Source organism: Triturus cristatus, chromosome 4_1 (genome assembly GCF_964204655.1).
Source record: "Triturus cristatus chromosome 4_1, aTriCri1.1, whole genome shotgun sequence".
NCBI classification, from domain to species: domain Eukaryota; kingdom Metazoa; phylum Chordata; class Amphibia; order Caudata; family Salamandridae; genus Triturus; species Triturus cristatus.
In genome coordinates, this window is record NC_140585.1 from 29,454,224 (window position 1) to 29,474,501 (window position 20,278).

The window sequence follows — 20,278 nt, forward strand, 5'->3', positions numbered from 1 at the left end:
GTGTATTGGCGATACGCCATATGTTGGCAGCTTGTGATGCAGTGTGCTTGCCGGATGCGTCCAAGAGTTTTGACGCTTTGTCAGGTGGTGGTGCTTCGCCTGACGCCTGGGAGTTGGCCCTCTTTCGTGCTGTGGACACTACCAGGGAATCTAGTGGTGCTGGCCCTCTGATGTAGGAGGGATCTGTAGGGGCGGTTTTATATTTTTTCTCAATGCGCGGGTTAATGACCCTGGCTCTGACTGGGTCTTTAAAGACCTCCGGCGCAGGTTTTATAACTCCCTTTAGCATGGGCAGTATGGAGGTGGCCCTATGCGTGGTGTCGAAGGCATCGAGGAGGAAATCCTCCTCCACGGGGTCGGTATGGAGATCTACCCCGTGATAGTGTGCAGCCCTTTGGAGTAAGTGGTTGAACCCCAATGAGTCTTCTGGTGGGGACGGTCTCGAAGGATAGAGATCATCCTGTGAGACGTTAGGGATGTCCGGGATGTTTTAGTTGTCCCATGGATCTTGGGAGCCTGTGGGAGTGGGGTCCCCTGTAGGTAAGTCATGGGGCACGTCCCCTGTGTCATCATAATCATCATCATGATCCGGAGGGGGTGTAGGGGAATGAGGAGGAGGGGGTGGAGAAGGTGGAGGAGGGGGAAGGTGGAGAAGGTGGAGGAGGGGGAAGGTGGAGGGGGTGGAAGAGATGGTGAAGGTATTCTGAAAGGTGAGGTAGCAGAATCCTTCCTCTTTGGAGGTGGAGCAGGGGCAGATTTTCCAGCTGTCTCTTTTTGATGCTGAGCATCAAATGTCCGGTTTTGGGATCCTTGGTCAATGTCTTTTGCAAGGGATCCGGTGTAAAGAGTTCTTCTGAAGGTGGTTCATCAGTCGGCACCGAAGGCATCGGGCCTTTGGTTTTCTGGCTTTAGTGTCCTGTTTGGAACTATGCGGCTTGAAAAGGGCTTTTTGTTTGGTCGGTGCGGAGACGGGTTTCGGCTTCGAGATCTCGGTGCCGGTGGCCTTGTGTGCTTTTATCGGTTCCGGGGATGGTGTCGGTACCGAGGAGCTGGAACTGGGTTTCCACACCGAGTGTTTCGGTATGGGGCTCGGTGCCGAAGAGGAGGCCATTTTCTTTTTCGGTATTGGTGCGGAGGAGTGTTTGTCGGCACCGACAGTGGGCTGGCTCGAGCCCGAGCCGCCGGAAGGCTTAATCAGCTTCTTTACCGGTCCCGCAGGTGCAGTGTGGGAAGCAGTGTCTTGGGGGGGGGGGGGGGGGGGGTTGGGGCAGATTGGTACTCACGACCCTCTGTGCCGGAGTGATGTCCTCCACATCTGAATCAGCGGCTTCGGAGGCGCTGACGAGGCCCTAGTTGGTGTGGTGTTCTTCTGGAGCATCGACACCCTCTCCGAAGAGGTCATCTGGAATCGCCGTTGACAAGTGTGCCATGGTTCTTCTTGCCCTTCGGTCTCGAATAGTTTTCTTGGACCGGAAGGACTTGCACGCCTGACAGTCTCAAGCCTCGTGTTCAGGGGAGAGGCAGAGATTACATACTTCGAGGAGATCGGTGTGGGGGAATTTGGACCCCAAGCTTGGTGCTTGGATAGCCTGGAGTCCTTAACACTGCTCAACAGTCCACTGCCACCTGCAAATGTTATCTAAACAGCCAGAGGTCCAAGACATGCTGCTGCCTCAAATCAAGGTCTCAGAGGACGTTCATAAATCAACAAGGCTTTAACATCATACTGCGGCATAGTGGCTAAGGGCTCTCACCCCAAGACACTTCCTCTTTGCTGGACTGCCTGATTCACTCAAGCCTTGAACCTTGATGGTGCAATACAGTGGTTTGCACAACCCCAATACAAAATGTTGCATATTACATGCAAACTCCATATTTCACCACACAGTGAGCACAATTATGGGTGACTGGACGTATTTTTAGAAGATCGCTAACACTGTCCATTCTCAATGTCTGGGAGGAGGTGGCATTAGCCGATGACACTCCGGTCAGGTGCTCCACTTCAGTGCTTCAGAAGAGCTAGGATCTGTCGATGAACCGCGGAGTTAAAAGTGCATCACCTTCAATGTACACCACAACGCTCACCAGGAGAGGGGGGGAGGGGTGAGTACAGACCACTAAAATGTACTGTTACAGAGACAGGTGCAGGTGAACGATATCTAAAAACTGAGCCAATGCATGGGGCACTGTTGCACGCCTGTCAAAATCACAGGAAAATTAAGAACACTCACCCATTACCAATAAAAAAAAAATACTTTCGAGAAAAACAATCCAGTTCCCATTCACAAAATAGCAGAAGTTTGGCCAGAACCAACCCCAGATTTACACTGCACAGAAGAAAAGAAAATCAAAGAATATTTGACTACGAGAACTGGACGGGTGGCAACGACAAGGGGGGTAACCCATGCCTTACACAGTCAAAACACAGCTTCTAACTATAGCCCTGCTCAAACACTAGAATCAGATACCGATATTACAATAATCCATAGATCGGTTCCATCCTCCACGAAGAAGGGCTTCGATGAGGCGAGACCAGACCAAACTCAATATTTTGATTGTTACTATGTGAGAACACAGGTTTTTATTTTTGGAAGTTTTGATGCTTTTGTTTTAAGTTTCTTTATTAGTGTTATTTATATTTTTTTAGTTACAACAAAGGACAATTTAAAAAAGACCCAACAGAATCCCCAATAAAAAGATAATCATAAAACAAAATTTAAACAATAAAAGAAAACAGTATGATCATCGCGGAAAATGTACACTGTGCAGTATTGGATTTCAGACAAAACAGGAGAAAGAAGATGGAGTGGTAGGGGGCGGGGGCTTATTTTGTTCAAGGCACCCTGGAATTGTCTACATTGTGATAGAAAAGTTATATAAAAAAAAAAATCCACAACAAACATTCTGATCACGGCTTCCTCCACTCCCACAGCACCTCTCTCGAGTGGTTTTTAAAAACTTTTGGCGAGGTTACAGTGGATTTTTAAGCCGAGAACTTTCTTTCTGATCTCGCAAGACTTATGAAATCCGAGGCAATGATTGGTAGCGAACGAGGTTACACGCAGCCCCCAAAGGAAACAGTCTGCCATATACAGGTTGCATGGATAAAGGCAGCAGAGAAAGATCTGCAAAATGAAAAATGGCATATATACACACAAATGCACACGGAGGAAAGTTACTTTGTTAAAATTACATTAAATGAAATTATACAGTGATTGCTTTCCATGACAGAAACCCTACGCCCTCCATTTCCAGTATAAAAACAAGTGATTAGGTCAGAAACAAAAAAGCTCCTCCTTTTGAAGAAAGTTTTTCGCTTCCTTCTTTCGACAAACAGTAATGCCATACTTCTAACAAGTCTTACCTCGCTCCACCTCCACCCGTAGCCGCCCCAGGATTGGTTCTGGTTTTCAAAAACAAAATGCACCAGTCAAGACATCTCTGATTGAACCCCAAAGGCAACAGCAGCCTTGGGGTTGCTCAGGTGCATCAGTGAGATTGTGGGGTGAAGGCAACAGAAGTGGAGGGTCAGCAATCCTTTAGTTCTGGAAAACTACCAGACAAATCTCTATGAACACAGAAAAACAATGCATTTTATTTGGAAGAGCTCAACAGTGCAGCTGTCACATGAAGGCTGGGAACAGCCACATGACAGGCTGCCTCATCTTCGTGACCCTCCCTCTCTGCTGTGAGGGAACAGCACCCGAACCCCAGGTTACCCAAAAGTGCCCAAGCAGAGAAACTAGACACATCGGAATGGGGTTACACCCTCCTCTCCTCCAACCTACTGTCCTTCCTGTCGCTCTTGGTCTCTCCTTGCCAATGGCTACACCTGGGCGACAATCCCTGGAATGTAACTACGGTCCCCAAACCCTCTTTCCAGTAATAAAAAAATATAATATGGTTTTAGTGTTCTCAGAGAAAAATCAGACACCAACTTCCCCCAAAACCATGTCCCTCAAGGTTAGAAAAATGGATTGTCCTGCGGCAAGTTTTTTTGTTTTTACATTTTTAAAGCATACAAATTGTCCCTCCAAAAATCATCTTGTCAAAGTTCAACTGTTGGCTTCTCAGGGTCCAGTGCTCCAAAGGTAAATCTCCCCCCTCCACCAGCGTTTCGACTGCAGGATGAGGGGCCGCACACACAAGTGTTCCCGGCATAGAAGAAAAAGGCATTGGAAGTGTATCCAGTGGGCGAGGCCGTGGCTCTCTGAGGCAGCCACTGCTGCCATGAGCAATGGACGTCTCGCTTCGTGCCGGTGGAGCGAGATGGGGAAGAGAGAAGGCAGGGTGCAGAGAAGCTGGTGTCTCCATTAGGGCTTCAACTTGGGAATCCAAGGCGGCATGGGATGGCAAATCTGGCAGTTGGCACATTTTTCAGTTTGGTTTTTCCAGTCTGACATCAGTCCAAAATTTTAAAGAAAGCTCAGGTGCAGCAGAAAACTCACTCCCGCTAGAGGCAGCAACTTAATTTCTTTGCTGAAAAAGAGAGAAAGGGAGGCATTAAAAAATTTGCAGGGCAGCCCACAGGGCTCCCCCCGCCACCCACACGTCTCCTCTGACTGCAGATTTCAAGTTACACAATATTGCAGCTTCGCCACCCCTCATGTCGTACTGCTGCTGCCACTTCTCAGGTAAAACTAAAATCTATTTCTGAGAATAAACTTTGAACTCTAGTCCATATGTACATCTGCGGCGACCAGGTCTGCCTGGGCTTGGACAGATAGCGCTGAACACACCATACATGAGCAACAAGGCACTCATCTCAAAGAAATTATTCAAAAGGGAAATCAATTAGGATCAGACATGCACATACAATTAAAATGGAAGTTGGGATCTGGTGATCATAAGATGCCCAATTCTTCGTTTGATTGCCACTCTTGATTACACCATCAAGGGCCTGCGGCACCCATAAAGCAAAGGACTTTACCTACACGTGGAACACAGGAGGAGTTTACAGCGGCTCCTCATAACCATCCCTGAGAATCAGAGACACCCTGCTGCCAGCAAAGTTTTCCTGTGATTGGGAGGGGGACAATGTGTTAGTAGGGAAGAAAGGAGAGGTCCCACTGCCAGGAGATATGCCAGGGAGATGGTTAGTACAGCGAGATATGTGCACACAAGCCCAGATTCCAAAGCGCATACATCCCTGCTGGTTGTTGCCGGACAGTGCACCAATACAGGGAGAACAAGGTACAGATGTGGTGGGGGGGAAGGGGGGGGGGGGAAGCATAGCTGAGGGCGGACAATCTCTTGAGCAGGTGCAATGACTGATGTCCAGTGGAGGAGACATCGGAATGGACTGTAGACGTTGGACTTAATCTAGGGTTGAATATACTCCGATAACCAACAAGTAGATTCAACACTGGGAAGAGAATTCACCGGCCTTGAGAGATGCTGGAGCTTGATCAATGTTTGATGTACGGGTTGAGGAGCAGGTGTCAGACAGATTCACATGAAGATGTCGACTAGATTAAGGTTTAATGCATGGATGATAACTGACTAGCCCCGAGAAGAGAGACGAAGTAAGTTAATGAAAGCAGATGAACGATGGTCAACAGAGGAAGGTGCACAGATGGAAGGGAATGGGTCGATCGTCTGCATGGAAGCTTGGGCAGATGGTTAGATTGTCCCCAATAGTACCATGGAGACCATATGGATCCACAGGCATTTCGGACACCCCTAAGAGGTACAGAGAAATGGATCCTTTGCTCTGCACCATGGAGTGTAATTCAGTGGAAGAAATCTAGTATGACACCCATGTGTCCTAGATTCCACGTCGGTAGCACAGCCACTAGACCGACCACATCAGGTCTTAAAAGAAACTGGTAGAAAAGTGTTGGAATATTTTGGTGTTCTGTAAGTTAGGAACATGATAGAATGCTGGTCGGCTAGACTAACAGACTAGGGGTCTCAATGGATGGAAAATGCTACTTACCAGTATGCATCTGTTCTTGGCATGTAGAGGTGCAGAGTTGTACACTTTTGCATAGATCGCCATCTGGTGTTGGGCTCGGATGTTTGCATGTTTTTGTCGAAGAAGTCTTTGTAGTCACGAGGTTTGTGACTCCTCCTTCGGTCGACAGTGCGCATGGGCATCGCCTCCATCCTCAGATTGTTTTTGTCACGCAGGGTTAGATGGAGTAGTGAGAACTACAAAGATGTCAATTCGTAATGTATCTAAGTAAGATAATACTGGGACAGATGGAGGTACCCGGGGAGGCGGGTGGGCGTGTACAACTCTGCAGCTCTACATGCCAAGAACAGATGCATACTGGTAAGTAGCATTTTCCGTTCGTGGCATAGGAGCCGCTATATTGTACACTTTTGCATAGACTATACAGCAGTTCCATCCTTCGCGGTGGCTACCTGTATCTGTTGCAGTAGTTTGAAATAGTGTTTATTAAAGCCTGGCCCACACTAGCTCGTTTTGCCTGCACATCTACACAATAGTGTTTTGTGAAGGTGTGTGGTGTAGCCCAAGTTGCTGCTTTGCATATGTCATCTAGGGGAATACTCCCTAAGAATGCCATAGAAGCCCCTAGTTTGCATGTAGAGTGAGCTCTAGGGGGAATGGTTAATGTGCGTTTGGCTTTGATGTAGCATATTTGTATGCATTTTACAATCCACCTTGCAATTCCTGTTTTGCATATAGGATTACCTTTATGAGGTGGGGAGAAAGCCACAAAAAGTCGTTTGGTTTTCCTAAAGGATTTTGTCCTTTCAATGTAGTAGAGTATTGCTCTTAACATCTAAGGTGTGTAGAGCTCTTTCTGCCACGGAGTCTGGTTGAGGAAAAAAATACTGGGAGTTCAACAGACTGGTTCAGATGGCAGGCAGATACTACTTTGGGTAAAAATGTTGGGTTAGTTCTAAGAACCACTTTATGATGATGGATTTGTAAAAATGGTTCTTGTGTGGTTAATGCCTGGAGTTCACTCACTCTTCTGAGAGATGTGTTAGCAACCAAAAAGGCTACTTTCCAAGTGAGGAACTGTAGTTCACATTTGTGGAGAGGTTCAAAAGGCGGACCCATTAGTCTTGAAAGGACTACATTAAGGTTCCACACCAGAGAGGGTGGAGCTCCTGGTGGAATTATTCTTTTAAGTCTTTCCATAAAAGCTTTGATAGCAGGAACTCTAAACAAAGACAAGTGTTGTCTGTTTTGGAGGTAGGCCGCTATATGTAGCCTAATAGATTTATACGCTAGGTTACATTGTTGTAGATGCAAGAGGTAACAGATGATGTTCTGAATGGAAGCATCTAGTGGGTTGATCTTTCTGTTTGTGCAGTAAATGACAATTCGTTCCCATTTTGCCGCATAGCATGCCCTTGTTGTAGGACGTCTGGCCTCTTTGATAATGTTCATACAGTCTGGCGGGAGATTGAGGTAGCCAAATTAAGATTTCAGGAGCAAGATCGCAAGGGTGAGTGGATTGGGATCTGGGTGCCTTATCTCTCCATGGTTCTGAGCAAGAAGTTTGGGTGAGAGGTGTAGCTTTTGATGTGGTACTACTGATAGTTCCAATAGAGTTGTGAACTATGGCTGTCTTGCCCATGTTGGAGCAACTAGGATCTTTGTGAGGGAATGTTGTTTGAGTTTCCTCACCACTAACGGAATGAGTGGGAGAGGTGGAAACGCGTAAGCAAATCTGCCTGACCAGTTCGTCCATATCGCATTGCCTTTGGACAATGGGTGTGGATACCTGGATGCGAAGTTTGGGCATTTTGGTGTGTGGCAAACAGATCTATTTCTGGGTGTCCCCACATGCGAAAGAATGGAAGAAGAACTGGAGGATGAAGTTCCCATTTGTGGATCTGTTGTGCCCGATGGCTGAGCAGATCCGCAATCTGATTGTGTACCCCTGGTAAATGTTCTGCCAGGAGGTATATCTTTGGCGGAATGGCCCATCTCCATATGCTTTGCGCTAGGTGTGATAGCTGTAGGGAGTGTGTCCCTCCTTGCTTCTGTATGTAATACATTGCTGTCATGTTGTCTGTACGGATCAGGATAGCTTTGCCAACCAGGTGTAGTTGAAAAGATTTCAATGCTAGGAAGATTGCTAACACTTCCAGGTAGATGATGTGACATTGTTTTTGTTGGGTTCCAGACACCTTGAATAGTATGGGTTTAAAGATGAGCTCCCCAGCCGGTGAGCGATGCGTCTGTTAGCACTATCTGTGGGACTGGCTAGAGGAATGACCGCCCTTTGGAAAGATTGTGTTCCACCACTGTAGAGAGCGATGGGTGCAGTCGTCCACCAACACCAGATCTGTTAGCTGACCTTGAGCCTGGTTCCACTGACTTGCTAGGCACTCTTGTAATAGACACATTTGTAGTCTTGCATGAGGAACGAGAAAAAACGTGGTGAAAACTCGGTGCCTTGGTGACTTTGAATGGTAGAACTTTGAACTGGTAGTGTTGACCATCTACCACAAACCCGAGATATTTCCTGTGAGCGGGATGAATGGGAATGTGGAAGTAGGCGTCCTTTAGATCCAGAGCGGAGAGAAAGTGGCCTTGCTGGAGTAGTGGAAGCACTTGTTGTAAAGTGACCATGTGGAAGTGGTCTGATGGGATGTAGAAGTTTAAAACCAGATACCCTGAGCCAGGCATGTCTGCGTAGCAAAACACTGGTATTTACTGCGCAGGACGCGGTGCCTGCTGCATCGAGCACGCATTTGATGGATGTATTAGTGATTAGTTTGCCTTCCTGTATAAAGGTCATTGGCTTTATATTGTTGAGGTAGGTGTTGAATGAGCTTTTTCCAGCTCATCATAGTGAGCCCCGTCATACCTTGCCAGAAGGGCTTGTGTGTTGGCTATTTTCCAGGAGTTTGCAGCCTGAGACACCATACGTTTGCCTGATGCGTCTAATAATTTAGATTCTTTGTCAGGAGGTGGTGTGTCACCTGACCCCCTGAGAGTTTGCTCTCTTGCGTGCATTGCTTACAACCAGGGAATCTAAAGGAAGTTGACCCATAATGTATATGGGGTCAGTGGGAGCTGCCTTGTATTTCTTATCTATTCTGGGGTTAAGAACCATCTCTAACCGGGTCTTTGAACACCTCAGGAGCGTGTTTAAGAAGACCTTTAAGCATTGGCAAGACATGAGCAGATTTTTGTGGCTGGTCAAAGGTTTCTAAGAAAATCCTCTTCTACTGGGTCTGAGTGTAGTTTGACTCCATGGTATGCTGCGGCTCGGATTAGCTGGGCAAAACCCACATTGTCATCTGGTGAGATGGTTTTGAGGGGTAGAAATCCGGATCAGGATCAGTATACTAATCATGCCATGGGTCTGGATCCTGTGGTGGATCACCAGGATCCTCAGTGTCTGGTGGTACTACATCTTCATCTTCTTGCCCATCCCCATGTGCATCGTCACTATCCTCTGGTTGTGGAGAATGTGCTGGAGAAATGAGCAAGGCAAATGCTACTTACCAGTATGCATCTGTTCTTGGCATGTAGAGCTGCAGATCCACACACTTAGCATAGATCGCCATCTGGTGTTGGGCCCGGATGTTGCAGTTGTTTCCATCCTCAGATTGTTTTTCGCCAGCGGAGAAATGATGGGAGTTTTGTAAGAAACAGGAAAGATGCCCATGTGTGCTGTATCTAAATAAGATAAACTGGAACAGATAAAGGTAGCCAGGGAGGCGGGTGGGCGTGTGTGGATCTGCAGCTCTACATGCCAAGAACAGATGCATACTGGTAAGGAGCATTTGCCGTTCGAGGCATACGAGCTGCAGATTACACACTGTGCATAGATTGTATAGCAGTACCCCTCCTAAGCGGCGACCACTGGTATCTGTTGCAGTGGTTTGAAATAGTGTTTTGAGACCAGCGTGGCCCACACTAGCGTGTTGTTTTGTTTGCACATCTACACAATAGTCTTTTGTGAATGTGTGCAGTGTAGACCATGTAGCTGCCCTGCAGATATCTAAGGGAATGTTCCCTAAAAATGCCATAGAAGCCCCTATCTTTCGTGTAGAGTGGGCTTCGGAGGAACAAATAAAGTACGTTTTGCTTTGTGGTACCAGATTTGTATGCATTTAACGATCCATCTAGCTATCCCCGACTTTGATATGGGGTTGCCTTTGTGTGGTGGTGAGAGACACAAAAAGTTGTTTGGTCTTACGAAAAGGTTGTGTTCTCTTGATGTAATAAAGCAATGCTCTTTTAACATCTAAAGTATGAAGAGCTCTTTCTGCAACTGTCTGTGGTTGCGAGAAAAATACGGGAAACTCCACAGACTGATTGAGGTGGAAGGGAGAAATGACTTTTGGAAGAAATTTAGGATTCGTTCGTAGAGCAACCTTATGATGGATCTGCAAAAAAGGTTCCTGGATAGTTAGTGCTTGTAGCTCACTAACTCTAAGAGAAGTAATGGCCACTAGGAAAGTAACTTTCCTTGTTAAGAATTGTAGCTCACATTTATGTAGAGGTTAAAAAACAAAAAAAGGGCCCCTTAGTTTCGTGAGAACTATGTTTAAATTCCACACAGGTGAGAGTGGAACTCTGGGAGGAATTATCCTTTTAATGCATTCCATAAAGGCTTTGATGGCAGGTACTCTGAAAAGTGATAAGTGTTGACTATTTTGTAGGTATGCTGCTATGGCAGCAAGGTGCAGTCTAATAGACGTATAGGCTAAGTTGCACCTTTGGAGGTGTAGCAGGTACCCTGTGATGTGTTGGATAGACACGTCTAGGGGATTGATGGTGTTATGACAATATATCACAAATCGCTACCACTTGGCTGCATAGCAGGCTCTAGTGGTGGGACGTCTAGCTTCTTTAATGACATTCATACAGTCAGGGGGAAGATTAAGGTAACCAAACTCAAGACCTCAGGAGCCATATCGCAAGGTTGAGCTGAGCTGGGTCCGGGTGTCAGATCTCTCCACGGTTCTGGGTTAAGAGGCGTGGTGAGAGGTGTAATTTTTGGTGCGGAGCAACAGACAGTTCTAGTAATGTGGTGTACCACGGTTGTCTGGCCCAAGTTGGAGCAACTAGAATGAGAGTTAGCGAGTGTTGCTGTAGTTTGCGCACCACCAGTGGAATGAGTGGGAGAGGCGGAAAAGCGTATGCAAATCTGCCTGACCAATTCATCCATTTCGCATTGCCTTTGGACAATGGGTGTGGATATCTGGCGGCGAAGCTTGGGCATTTGGCGTTTGTGGGTGGCGAAGAGGTCTATCTGCAGTTGCCCCCACATTTGAAAGAATGGCTGAAGAACTTGTGGATGAAGTTGCAACTCGTGGATCGGTTGCGTTTGACGACTTAACAGATCGGCTATGGTGTTTTGGACTCCTGGGACATGTTGGGCTAGGAGAAATATATTCTGTGGTATAGCCCCTCTCCATATGCTCTGCGCTCGCTGAGAGCTGCAGAGAGTGTGTCCCGCCTTGTTTCTGTATGTAGTACATGGCTGTCATGTTGTCTGTGCGGACTAAGACAGCTTTGCCTAGTATTTCCTTTTGGAATGCTTTTAAGACTAAGAATATAGCTAGTAACTCCAGGTTGATGTGGAGTAACTTTTGTTGAGGTGTCCATCTGCCCTGCATGGTGTGATGTAATGAATATGCTACTTACCAGTATGCATCTGTTCTTGGCATGTAGGGCTGCTGACATTCATATCTGTGCATAGATCGCCGCCTAGTGTTGGGTCCGGATGTTTGCACGTTGTTGTCCTGGAAGAGTCTTCGAAGTATCACGAGATAGGTGACTCCTCCCCTGGACCACAGTGCGCATGGGCATCCTCTCCATCCTTAGATTGTTTTTCGCCATTGTGGCAGTGATGGAGTAGATACAGAAAGTGATGACCATGCTATACAGTAATTCTGAGAGCTGCAGCTGCTACAGGCGCCGGGGAGGAGGGTGGGCGATATGAATGTCAGCAGCCCTACATGCCAAGAACAGATGCATACTGGTAAGTAGCATATTCAGTTTGAGGCATGTGGGCTGCTGAATTCATATCTGTGCATAGAATACATAGCAGTACCTCCTATTAGCGGCGGCTACCAGTGCCAGCTGCAGCAGTCTGAAAGAGTTTTGAGAACAGCCTGTCCTACAGCTGCCTGCTGTTTTGAGTGTACATCTACACAGTAGTGTTTGGTAAATGTATGTATAGTGGACCATGTGGCTGCTCTACATATTTCCTGTAAAGGAATGTTTCCCAGGAAAGCCATGGACGCCCCTAACTTTCGTGTTGTGGGCTCGTGGGGGAATCGTTAGTGTGCGTTTAGCTTTTTGATAGAAAATTTGAATACATTTAACGATCCATCTGGCTATACCTGCTTTGGAAATGGCGTTGCCCTTGTGTTGTGGAGAAAAGGCAACGAAAAGTTGTTTTGTCTTCCTATAGTCGTTAGTTCTGTCTATATAGTACATGAGGGCCCTCTTTACATCTAGTGTATGGAGCATTCTCTCAGCGACATTTTGTGGATTTTGAAAGAAAACAGGCAGTTCAATAGTTTGATTCATGTGAAACTGCAATATCACCTTGGGCATGAATTTGGGGTTGGTACGTAGTACGACCCTGTTTGCGTGAACCTGTATGAATGGCTCTTGAATGGTTAGTGCCTGGAGTTCACCAACTCTTCTTAACGAAGTGATTGCTACTAGGAAAGCTACTTTCCAGGTGAGGAATTGAATCTCACATGAGTGGAGAGGTTCGAAGGGTGGACCCATCAGTCTGGTGAGAACCAAGTTGAGGTTCCACACCGGTGCTGGTGGGTGTCTTGGGGGAATCACTCGTTTAAGTCCTTCCAAGAAGGCTTTGATGGCAGGCACTCTGAATAAAGAGAGGTGCTGCCTGTTTTGGAGATAGGCTGCTATTGCGGTTAAATGGATACGAATTGAGGTGTATGCCAGATTGCATCGGTATAGGTGTAAGAGGTAACAGATTATGTTTTGAATGGATGCGTCTAGCGGGTTAATGTCACTGTTGGTGCAGTAAATGACAAACCTCTTCCATTTAGCTGCATAGCAAGCTCTGGTAGTGGGTCTCCTGGATGATCTCCATACAGTCAGGTGGCAGGTTTAGGTAGCCAAAATCAGACTTCAGGAGCCAGATTGCCAGGTTTAGCTGTTGCGGATCTGGGTGCTGAATTTCGCCATGGCTCTGCGTTAAGAGTGCAGGTTTTATCCGCAGCCTTTGATGCGGCACCACGGAAAGTTCCAGAAAGGTGGTGTACCACGGCTGGCGCGCCCACGTTGGAGCAAGTAGGATGAGTGTCAGTGAGTGCTGTCGCAGTTTGCGTGCCACCAGCGGTATTAATGGCGCTGGGGGAAAAGCGTACGCAAATCTGCCGGACCAGTTCATCCATATCGCATTGCCCTGCGACTGTGGATGTGGGAACCTGGCGGCAAAGCTTTGGCATTTGGCGTTTTCGTTTGTGGCGAATAGGTCTATCTCTGGATGACCCCACTGTTGGAAGTACGGTTGGAGTACTGATGGGTGTAGCTCCCACTCGTGCATCTGGTGGCTGTGTCTGCTGAGCAGATCCGCCATTTGGTTGTCCTTGCCGGGGAGGTGTTCCGCCATGAGGAACATGTTCCTCTGAATGGCCCACTTCCACATGCTCTGAGCCAGAAGAGAACTGTGGAGTGTGTTCCTCCCTGCTTCTGTATGTAGTACATGGCAGTCATGTTGTCCGTCCGGATCATTACGACTTTGTTGCACAAGTGTACTTTGAATGCCTTCATGGCTAGGAAGATTGCTATCAGTTCCAGAACGTTGATGTGCATCTTCTTTTGTTGTGTCGTCCATAGTCCCTGCACTCTGTAACTGAGTACATGAGCTCCCCATCCCTGGAGAGAGGCGTCCGCTGTCTATTATTTGTGGAATAGGCTCTTGGAACGTTCGGCCCTTGCAAAGGTTTTGTGGATTCCACCAATGCAGAGAGTTGTATGCCCGACCGCTCACCAACACTAGGTCTTTTAATTGCCCGTGAGCCTGATTCCATTGACGTGCCAAGCACTCCTGAAGCGGGCGCATATGTAGTCTCGCGTGCGGGACTATGAAAAGGCAGGAGGCCATCATGCCGATCAACTGCATGAACACTCGCGCAGGAAGGGAGTGTTGAGGTTTGAACTTTGAGATCAGCAGTTGCATGCTGTTGATCCTCACTAAATTTGGCTGAGCTGTGGCTGCCAGAGTGTCTATGGTCGCGCCCAGGTACTGTTGTACGTGTGCGGGTTGGAGATGTGCTTTTGGGTAATTTAGTGAGAATCCCAGACTGTGAAGAAGGTGAATGGTGAGGGACATGTGGCTGGCACATTGCTGGGCTGACTTTGCCTGAACAAGCCAGTCGTCCAGGTAAGGGTAGACGTGAATGTGTTGTCTCCGTAGATGTACAGCCACCGTAGCTAGGCACTTGGTGAAAACCCTGGGTGCTGTTGTCACGCCGAAGGGGAGGACTTTGAATTGATAGTGCTGTCCCTGAATAGGGAACCTGAGATATTTCCTGTGTGACGGGTGTATGGGTATGTGGAAGTACGCATCTTTGAGGTCTAGTGTGGCTAGGAAGTCTCCCTGGCTGAGCAGCGGGAGAACCTGCTGTAGGGTGAGCATATGGAAATGCTCTGACAGAATGTAGTGGTTGAGGGGTCTCAGGTCTAGTATAGGTCTGAGCGACCCGTCCTTTTTTGGGATTAGGAAGTACAGAGAGTACACCCCTGTCCCCTGCTGGTTGACGGGCACGACCTCTATTGCACCTTTTTGCAGCATACTTAGCACTTCCTGCTGCAATAATGCTAAGTGCTCTGCAGACATAGGACGGTGCTTAGGCAGTATTGTGGGTGGAGTGGAGGTTAATTCGAGACAGTAACCGTGCTGGATAATATCCCTGACCCACCTGTCCGTGGTGATGGATTTCCACGTGGACAGGAACCGCTAGAGTCTCCCCCCGACAGGTGTTATGTGGTCGGGGGGGGAAGGGAGAGGGCGTCACTGTTTGTTCTTGGGTGAGGACCTGGTGTTGCCGTAACCGCGTCCCCTGCCCTTGGTGCTGGAGCCACGATATCCACCTCTATTGGTTTTATCGTAGGTACTCTGTGTGCCCCCTTTAGTGTATTGCTGCTGTGACCCCTGGCCTCTAGCTGCTCCCCTATTCCCGGGGCGACGAAAGGAGCCACTACGAAATGTCTGCGTTTGCAGAGCCCCCATTGACTTCGCAGTGTCAGTGTCCTTTATTTTTTCTAAGGTGGTGTCAACTTCTGGGCCGAATAAGTAGTCGGGGTTGACTGGCTGATTCAGGATGTTTTGAATCTCTGGTTTGAATCCGGAGATTCTTAACCAAGCGTGTCGTCGTAACATGACGCTGGTGTTAATTGCCCTTGCAGCTGTGTCGGCAGCATCCAGTGCGCACTTAATGGATGCGTTGGTAAGAAGTTGTCCCTCTCTGATGAGGAGCTCCGCTGCCTCTTTGTATTCATCTGGCAGATGCTGGAGTAGTGATTCTAGCGTGTCGTAGTGTGAACGATCATAGCGAGCCAGGAGGGCCTGTGCATTGGCAATGCGCCAGATGTTTACTGCTCGAGCTGAAATTCTCTTGCCTGAGGTCTCCAGCACCTTGGACTCCTTGTCTGGGGGAGGAGCATCACCTGTTTGCGAGTGGGCTCGTTTCTGAGCGTTAGCAACCACCATGGAGTCCAGAGGTAACTGACCTCTAATGTACATAGGGTCTCCGGGCGCAGGTTTGTTTTTTTTCAATCCTGGGGTTTAGCACCCGTGCCCTGGTTGTTTCCTTGAAAAGGTCCTTTGCAGGTTTGAGAACACCTTTTAACATGGGCAAAGTTTTGACAGTTCTCTCGGAGGAGGCGAAAGTGTCCACTAAGAAGTCTTCCTCAACCGTGTCAGAGTGGAGTTGTACTCCATGATTGGCTGCAGCACGTTCTATGAGGGCATTGAAGGCAGCAGTGTCCTCTGTGGGAGATGTTTTTGCGCCGTAAAGCTGCGTGTCCTGGGTATCTGTTGCGGTACCCAGGTCTGTAGAGTCATCCCAAGCTTGATCTGGGTCCTGCTGCTCTTCAGGATCGATATCCCTAGGGTAGGTGGTATCATCACCCATGTAGTCCTCCATTGCGTCTGTTTCGGAGGGCGTAGGAGAAAAGGACTGGGGATCCTGATAGGAGGTGTGCAAGCGTTCATACACAACCGGTTCCGACTCTGCTGGCAGTGTGTGCTTCAGAGGTATTCTGTAGGAGTCCAAGGCCTGCTCTGGCGTGATCTTCCGTTTTCGGAGCATTAGTCTGCCAGTGTCTGCATCGATGAATTGTGGCTGTGAAGGCTCAGAAGGTGAGTGTCCAGTAGATGGGGACTTTGTCTGGCGGACACGTGTTCGGATCTCGAACATCTTCGGCGCCGTGGATGGCGGCAAACCAAAAGTGATGTTGGTTGGTGCCGAGGGTGCTTTTGGAGCCTTGTTCGTGTCGGGGCCCGACGTGGATCGGAGGGCTGCCCGTTCCCTGATGCGTTGCAACGACGCCGCGACTTGTCGCACCGAGAACGCCGAAGGTTCTTTGGTGCCGGTCGGTTCCGTAGAGGTAGGCGTCGACTGCTTTGGAGCCACAGGGTCATCGATCCGAAGAGAGGTATCAGCGGTCGTCGGAGCCGATGACTTGACGCGTGTCGCCATTTTAGAAGTGGACTCAGATGGAGCGGCCATTTTGACTTTGGTGGTCGGGCCGACTGCTTCGGTGCCAGGGGCCGAGGCGCTTTTGTGGGACCGAGGGCCTTCCTTTTCGGGTCGGTACCGATATCCGCTGCAGCGAGTTCGGTGCCGAAATCCCTCTTAGTGCGTTCGGAGCCGATGGTCTGTGTCGGCGTCGAAGGAGTGGAGGTCTTCGAGGGCTTCGAGCCGACCACTGCCAGTTTCACTTTTGGTTTCGGTGGAACTGGTGCGACGATTGGTTTCGGTTTCGTTGAAGGGAATCCAGTCGTCTTTGGTAATAATGGCTCGTGCTGGATGTTCGAGGCCGGGCCCGAAGGCGGGGCCGAAGAACTTTGGGATTGATCTCGGGTAAGGCCCGGAGGCGTTCCCTTGACCGGAGCCGTAGAATGACGCACTTTGACGGCCTCCGTATCGACGGGTAGGCCTGGCTCTTCGCTAGAGCCATCTTCTTCGGCCCCAAAGGCCTCATCGCAGTCTCCTACCTCGTCGACGGCTTCTTCCCTGTGAAAAAGCGCTTCATCGGCGTCTTCCGATCGGGAATCGTGTTCGGAAGCGGGGCTGGAGTTTACTTGTTCCACGCTCTCAACATCCTCGTCCTCGGTGCTGAAGATGTTGGCCGGGGCAGGCGCCGATTGCTGCGCTTCTAATCTTGCTGCCCGTCTATTCCGGAGAGTCTTCTTCGATCGGAATCGGGCACAGGCCATACATTTCGATTCGTCGTGATCCGGTGAGAGACATTTGTTGCATACCGGGTGGACGTCGATGTGTGGGTATTTGGCGTGGCATACAGGACACCGTTTGAATGGGGTCCTCAATTCCATCGTCGATGTAAGGTCGATGTTCGGATTAAACGGATCCGAAAAACTGGAAGAAGTTTCTAAACTAATTAAGAAAGCAGTCGATACCGAACGGGAACAGTACCGACGAAAACTAAAGGCCTTTTGGCCTTAAACTGAATTTTCCTAACTTGAGCTAAGATAAGCCCATCCGAACCCAATGGCGGAAAAAAACAATCCAAGGATGGAGAGGATGCCCATGCGCACTGTGGTCCAGGGGAGGAGTCACCTATCTCGTGATACTTCGAAGACTCTTCGAGGACAACAACGTGCAAACATCTGGACCCAACACTAGGCGGCGATCTATGCACAGATATGAATTCAGCAGCCCACATGCCTCGAACTAGGTGAGCTCCCCATCCGGAGAGCGATGCATCCGCTGTCATGACAATTTGCAGAACTGGCTCTAGGAACAGTCGCCCTTTGGAAAGGTTTTTGGTGTTCCACCACTGCAGAGAGCGATGAGCGCGACCGTCTACCAACACCAGATCTGTTAGCTGACCTCGAGCCTGGTTCCATTGGCATGCTAAGCACTCTTGTAGCGGACGCATCTTGAGTCTTGCGTGAGGCACTATAAATATGCAAGAGGCCATCATCCCTATGAGTTGCATGAACACTCGAGCTGGAAGGGAGTGTTGAGGTTGAAATTTGGGGAGGAGAGCCTGCATGCTTGCTATCCTAGCTGGAGTGGGATAGGCTAGCGCCCTTGAGGTGTTTATTGTGGCACAGAGGTAGTGTGTGTGGGACGGTTGCAGATGAGACTTGGTGTGGTTTACTGTGAACCCCAGGTCATGGAGTAGTTGGATAGTCAGTGGCTTTTATGAGCCAGTCATCGAGATATGGGAAGACGTGAACTTGCTGTTGTCTTAAGTGGGCTGCTACTACCGCTAGGCACTTGGTGAATACCCTTGGTGCTGTTGTGACTCCGAACAGCACTTTGAATTGATAGTGCTGCCCGTCCACTACAAACCTGAGATACTTACTTCGAGCTGCGTGAATGGGAATATGGAAGTAGGCGTCCTTGAGATCTATGGTAGCAAGGAAGTTGCCTTGTGAAAGAAGAGGAAGGACCTGCTGAAGTGTGACCATATGGAAGTGGTCTGAGAATGTATAGGTTTAGGAGGCTGAGGTCTAAAATAGGTCTCAGAGAGCCGTCCTTCTATGGTATGAGAAAATACAGGGAGTAGACTCCAGTGTCTTGTTGGCGCAGGGGAACCAGTTCTATTGCATTTTTATGTAGAAGGGAAATTAACTCCTGCTTTAGCTGTATGTTCTTGTGACATTGGACGCTGTTTGGGTGGTATGTTTGGGGGGTAGAGGTTAGTTCGAGACAGTAACCTGATTGAACTATCGGTCGCACCCACCTGTCTGTGGTGATGTTGGTCCAGACAGGAACGAACTGTTGTAGTCTTCCCCCGAAAGGAGTGGAATGGTCCGGGGGAAGCGGAGAGAAAGTCACTGGTAGGGGTGGAGGCAGAGCGGGCGTGGTTAGTCTTGCCTCGGCCCTTGTTATTGTTGCCTCTGTAACCTCCTCTCTGGTAACCTCTGGTGAAGGTGGACTGGGTGGAAGCCTTGTAATAGGTGGAAGGGTTGTCCGATGAGTAGCCTCTGGAGTTGCCTCTGCAGCAGGAGCGACAAAAAGAACGTCTGGGAGCTTGCGATTGCAAGGCTCCCATTGACTTGGCTATGTCCGTGTCCTTTTTCATTTTCTCCAGGGAGGAGTCTACATCAGGGGTAAAGAGGTGCTCTTGGTCGAATGGTTGGTTCAGGATCGAACTTTGTACCTCAGGCTTAAAGCCTGAAATGCGTAGCCAAGCGATCCTACGCAAAAGGACACTAGTATTTACAGCTCTGGAGGCGGTATCTGCCACATAGAGAGCGCAACGGATGGAGGTATTGGTTATTAGTTTACCCTTCTGTATGAAGTCGTTGGCTCTGTTTTTATATTTGTCCGGGAGGTGTTGCAATAGGGACTCTAATTAGTCATAATGTGCCCTATCATATCTGGCTAGCAGGGCCTGAGTGTTGGCGAGGCGCCATACGTTAGCCTCCTGTGAGGCTGTCCTCTTGCCGGAGGCGTCCAAGAGTTTAGACTATCAGGTGGGGCTGCGTCACCTGATGTCTGAGAGTTAGCTCTCTTCCTGGCATTGGATACCACCATGGAGTCTAATGGAACAGGGCCCTTAATGTAAGCTGGGTCTGTAGGGGCAGCTTTGTATTTCTTTTCTATGCGAGGGTTGATGACTCGAGCCCTAACAGGATCTTTGAATACATCAGGAGCATGCTTTATAACTCCTTTGAGCATGGGTAAAGTAGATGTTGACCTTTGTGTGGTGTCAAAAGTGTCCAACAAGAAATCCTCCAACGCGTTGTGTGTAGGTCGACCCCGTGGTACAGGGCAGCTTGGTGTATGAGCTGATTAAAGCCCATGGTGTCCTCTGGCTGGGGAAGGCCTAGAGGGGTAGATGTCGTCTTGCGGTAGATGAAGGACATCAGGTGCATTATAGTCATCCCAAGGGTCAGGGGTACCAGGTGGGCTGGGATCCCCTAGTGGCACATCGTCCGCACCACCCCCTGTGTCAGAGGTATCATCGTCTACTGGTGTAGGAGAATGAGGTGGTGGGGGAGGAGGTGGAGAAGGGACTCCAAGAGTGGATGTAGCAATGTCCCTCTTCTTAAGTGGTGGAGCAGGTGTAGGCTTGTCCAGTGGTCTTATCCTGGAGCTTAGTGTCAATTGACCAGTTTTAGGGTCTTTAACCAGAGTT

The 20,278-nt window shown here is 48.8% G+C and overlaps 1 protein-coding gene across 14 annotated transcripts in view; it reads right to left on the minus strand.

Annotated features, from left to right (window-relative positions):
• Window positions 1-2,603: 2,603 nt before the first annotated feature.
• The window catches only part of CTNND1 (catenin delta 1), a 291,114-nt gene continuing 273,439 nt past the window's right edge, over window positions 2,604-20,278 (minus strand). For 9 of the 14 annotated variants that reach the window (XM_085651381.1, XM_085651379.1, XM_085651373.1 and 6 more), the window contains one exon: window positions 4,936-5,017. In XM_085651381.1, coding sequence (XP_085507507.1) covers window positions 4,955-5,017 — 63 coding nt within the window. In that variant the 3' untranslated portion in view covers window positions 4,936-4,954. Of the gene's footprint in view, window positions 4,480-4,935; window positions 5,018-20,278 lie in introns of those variants that run through there. The other 5 variants (XM_085651383.1, XM_085651377.1, XM_085651378.1 and 2 more) reach the window with 1 other exon arrangement.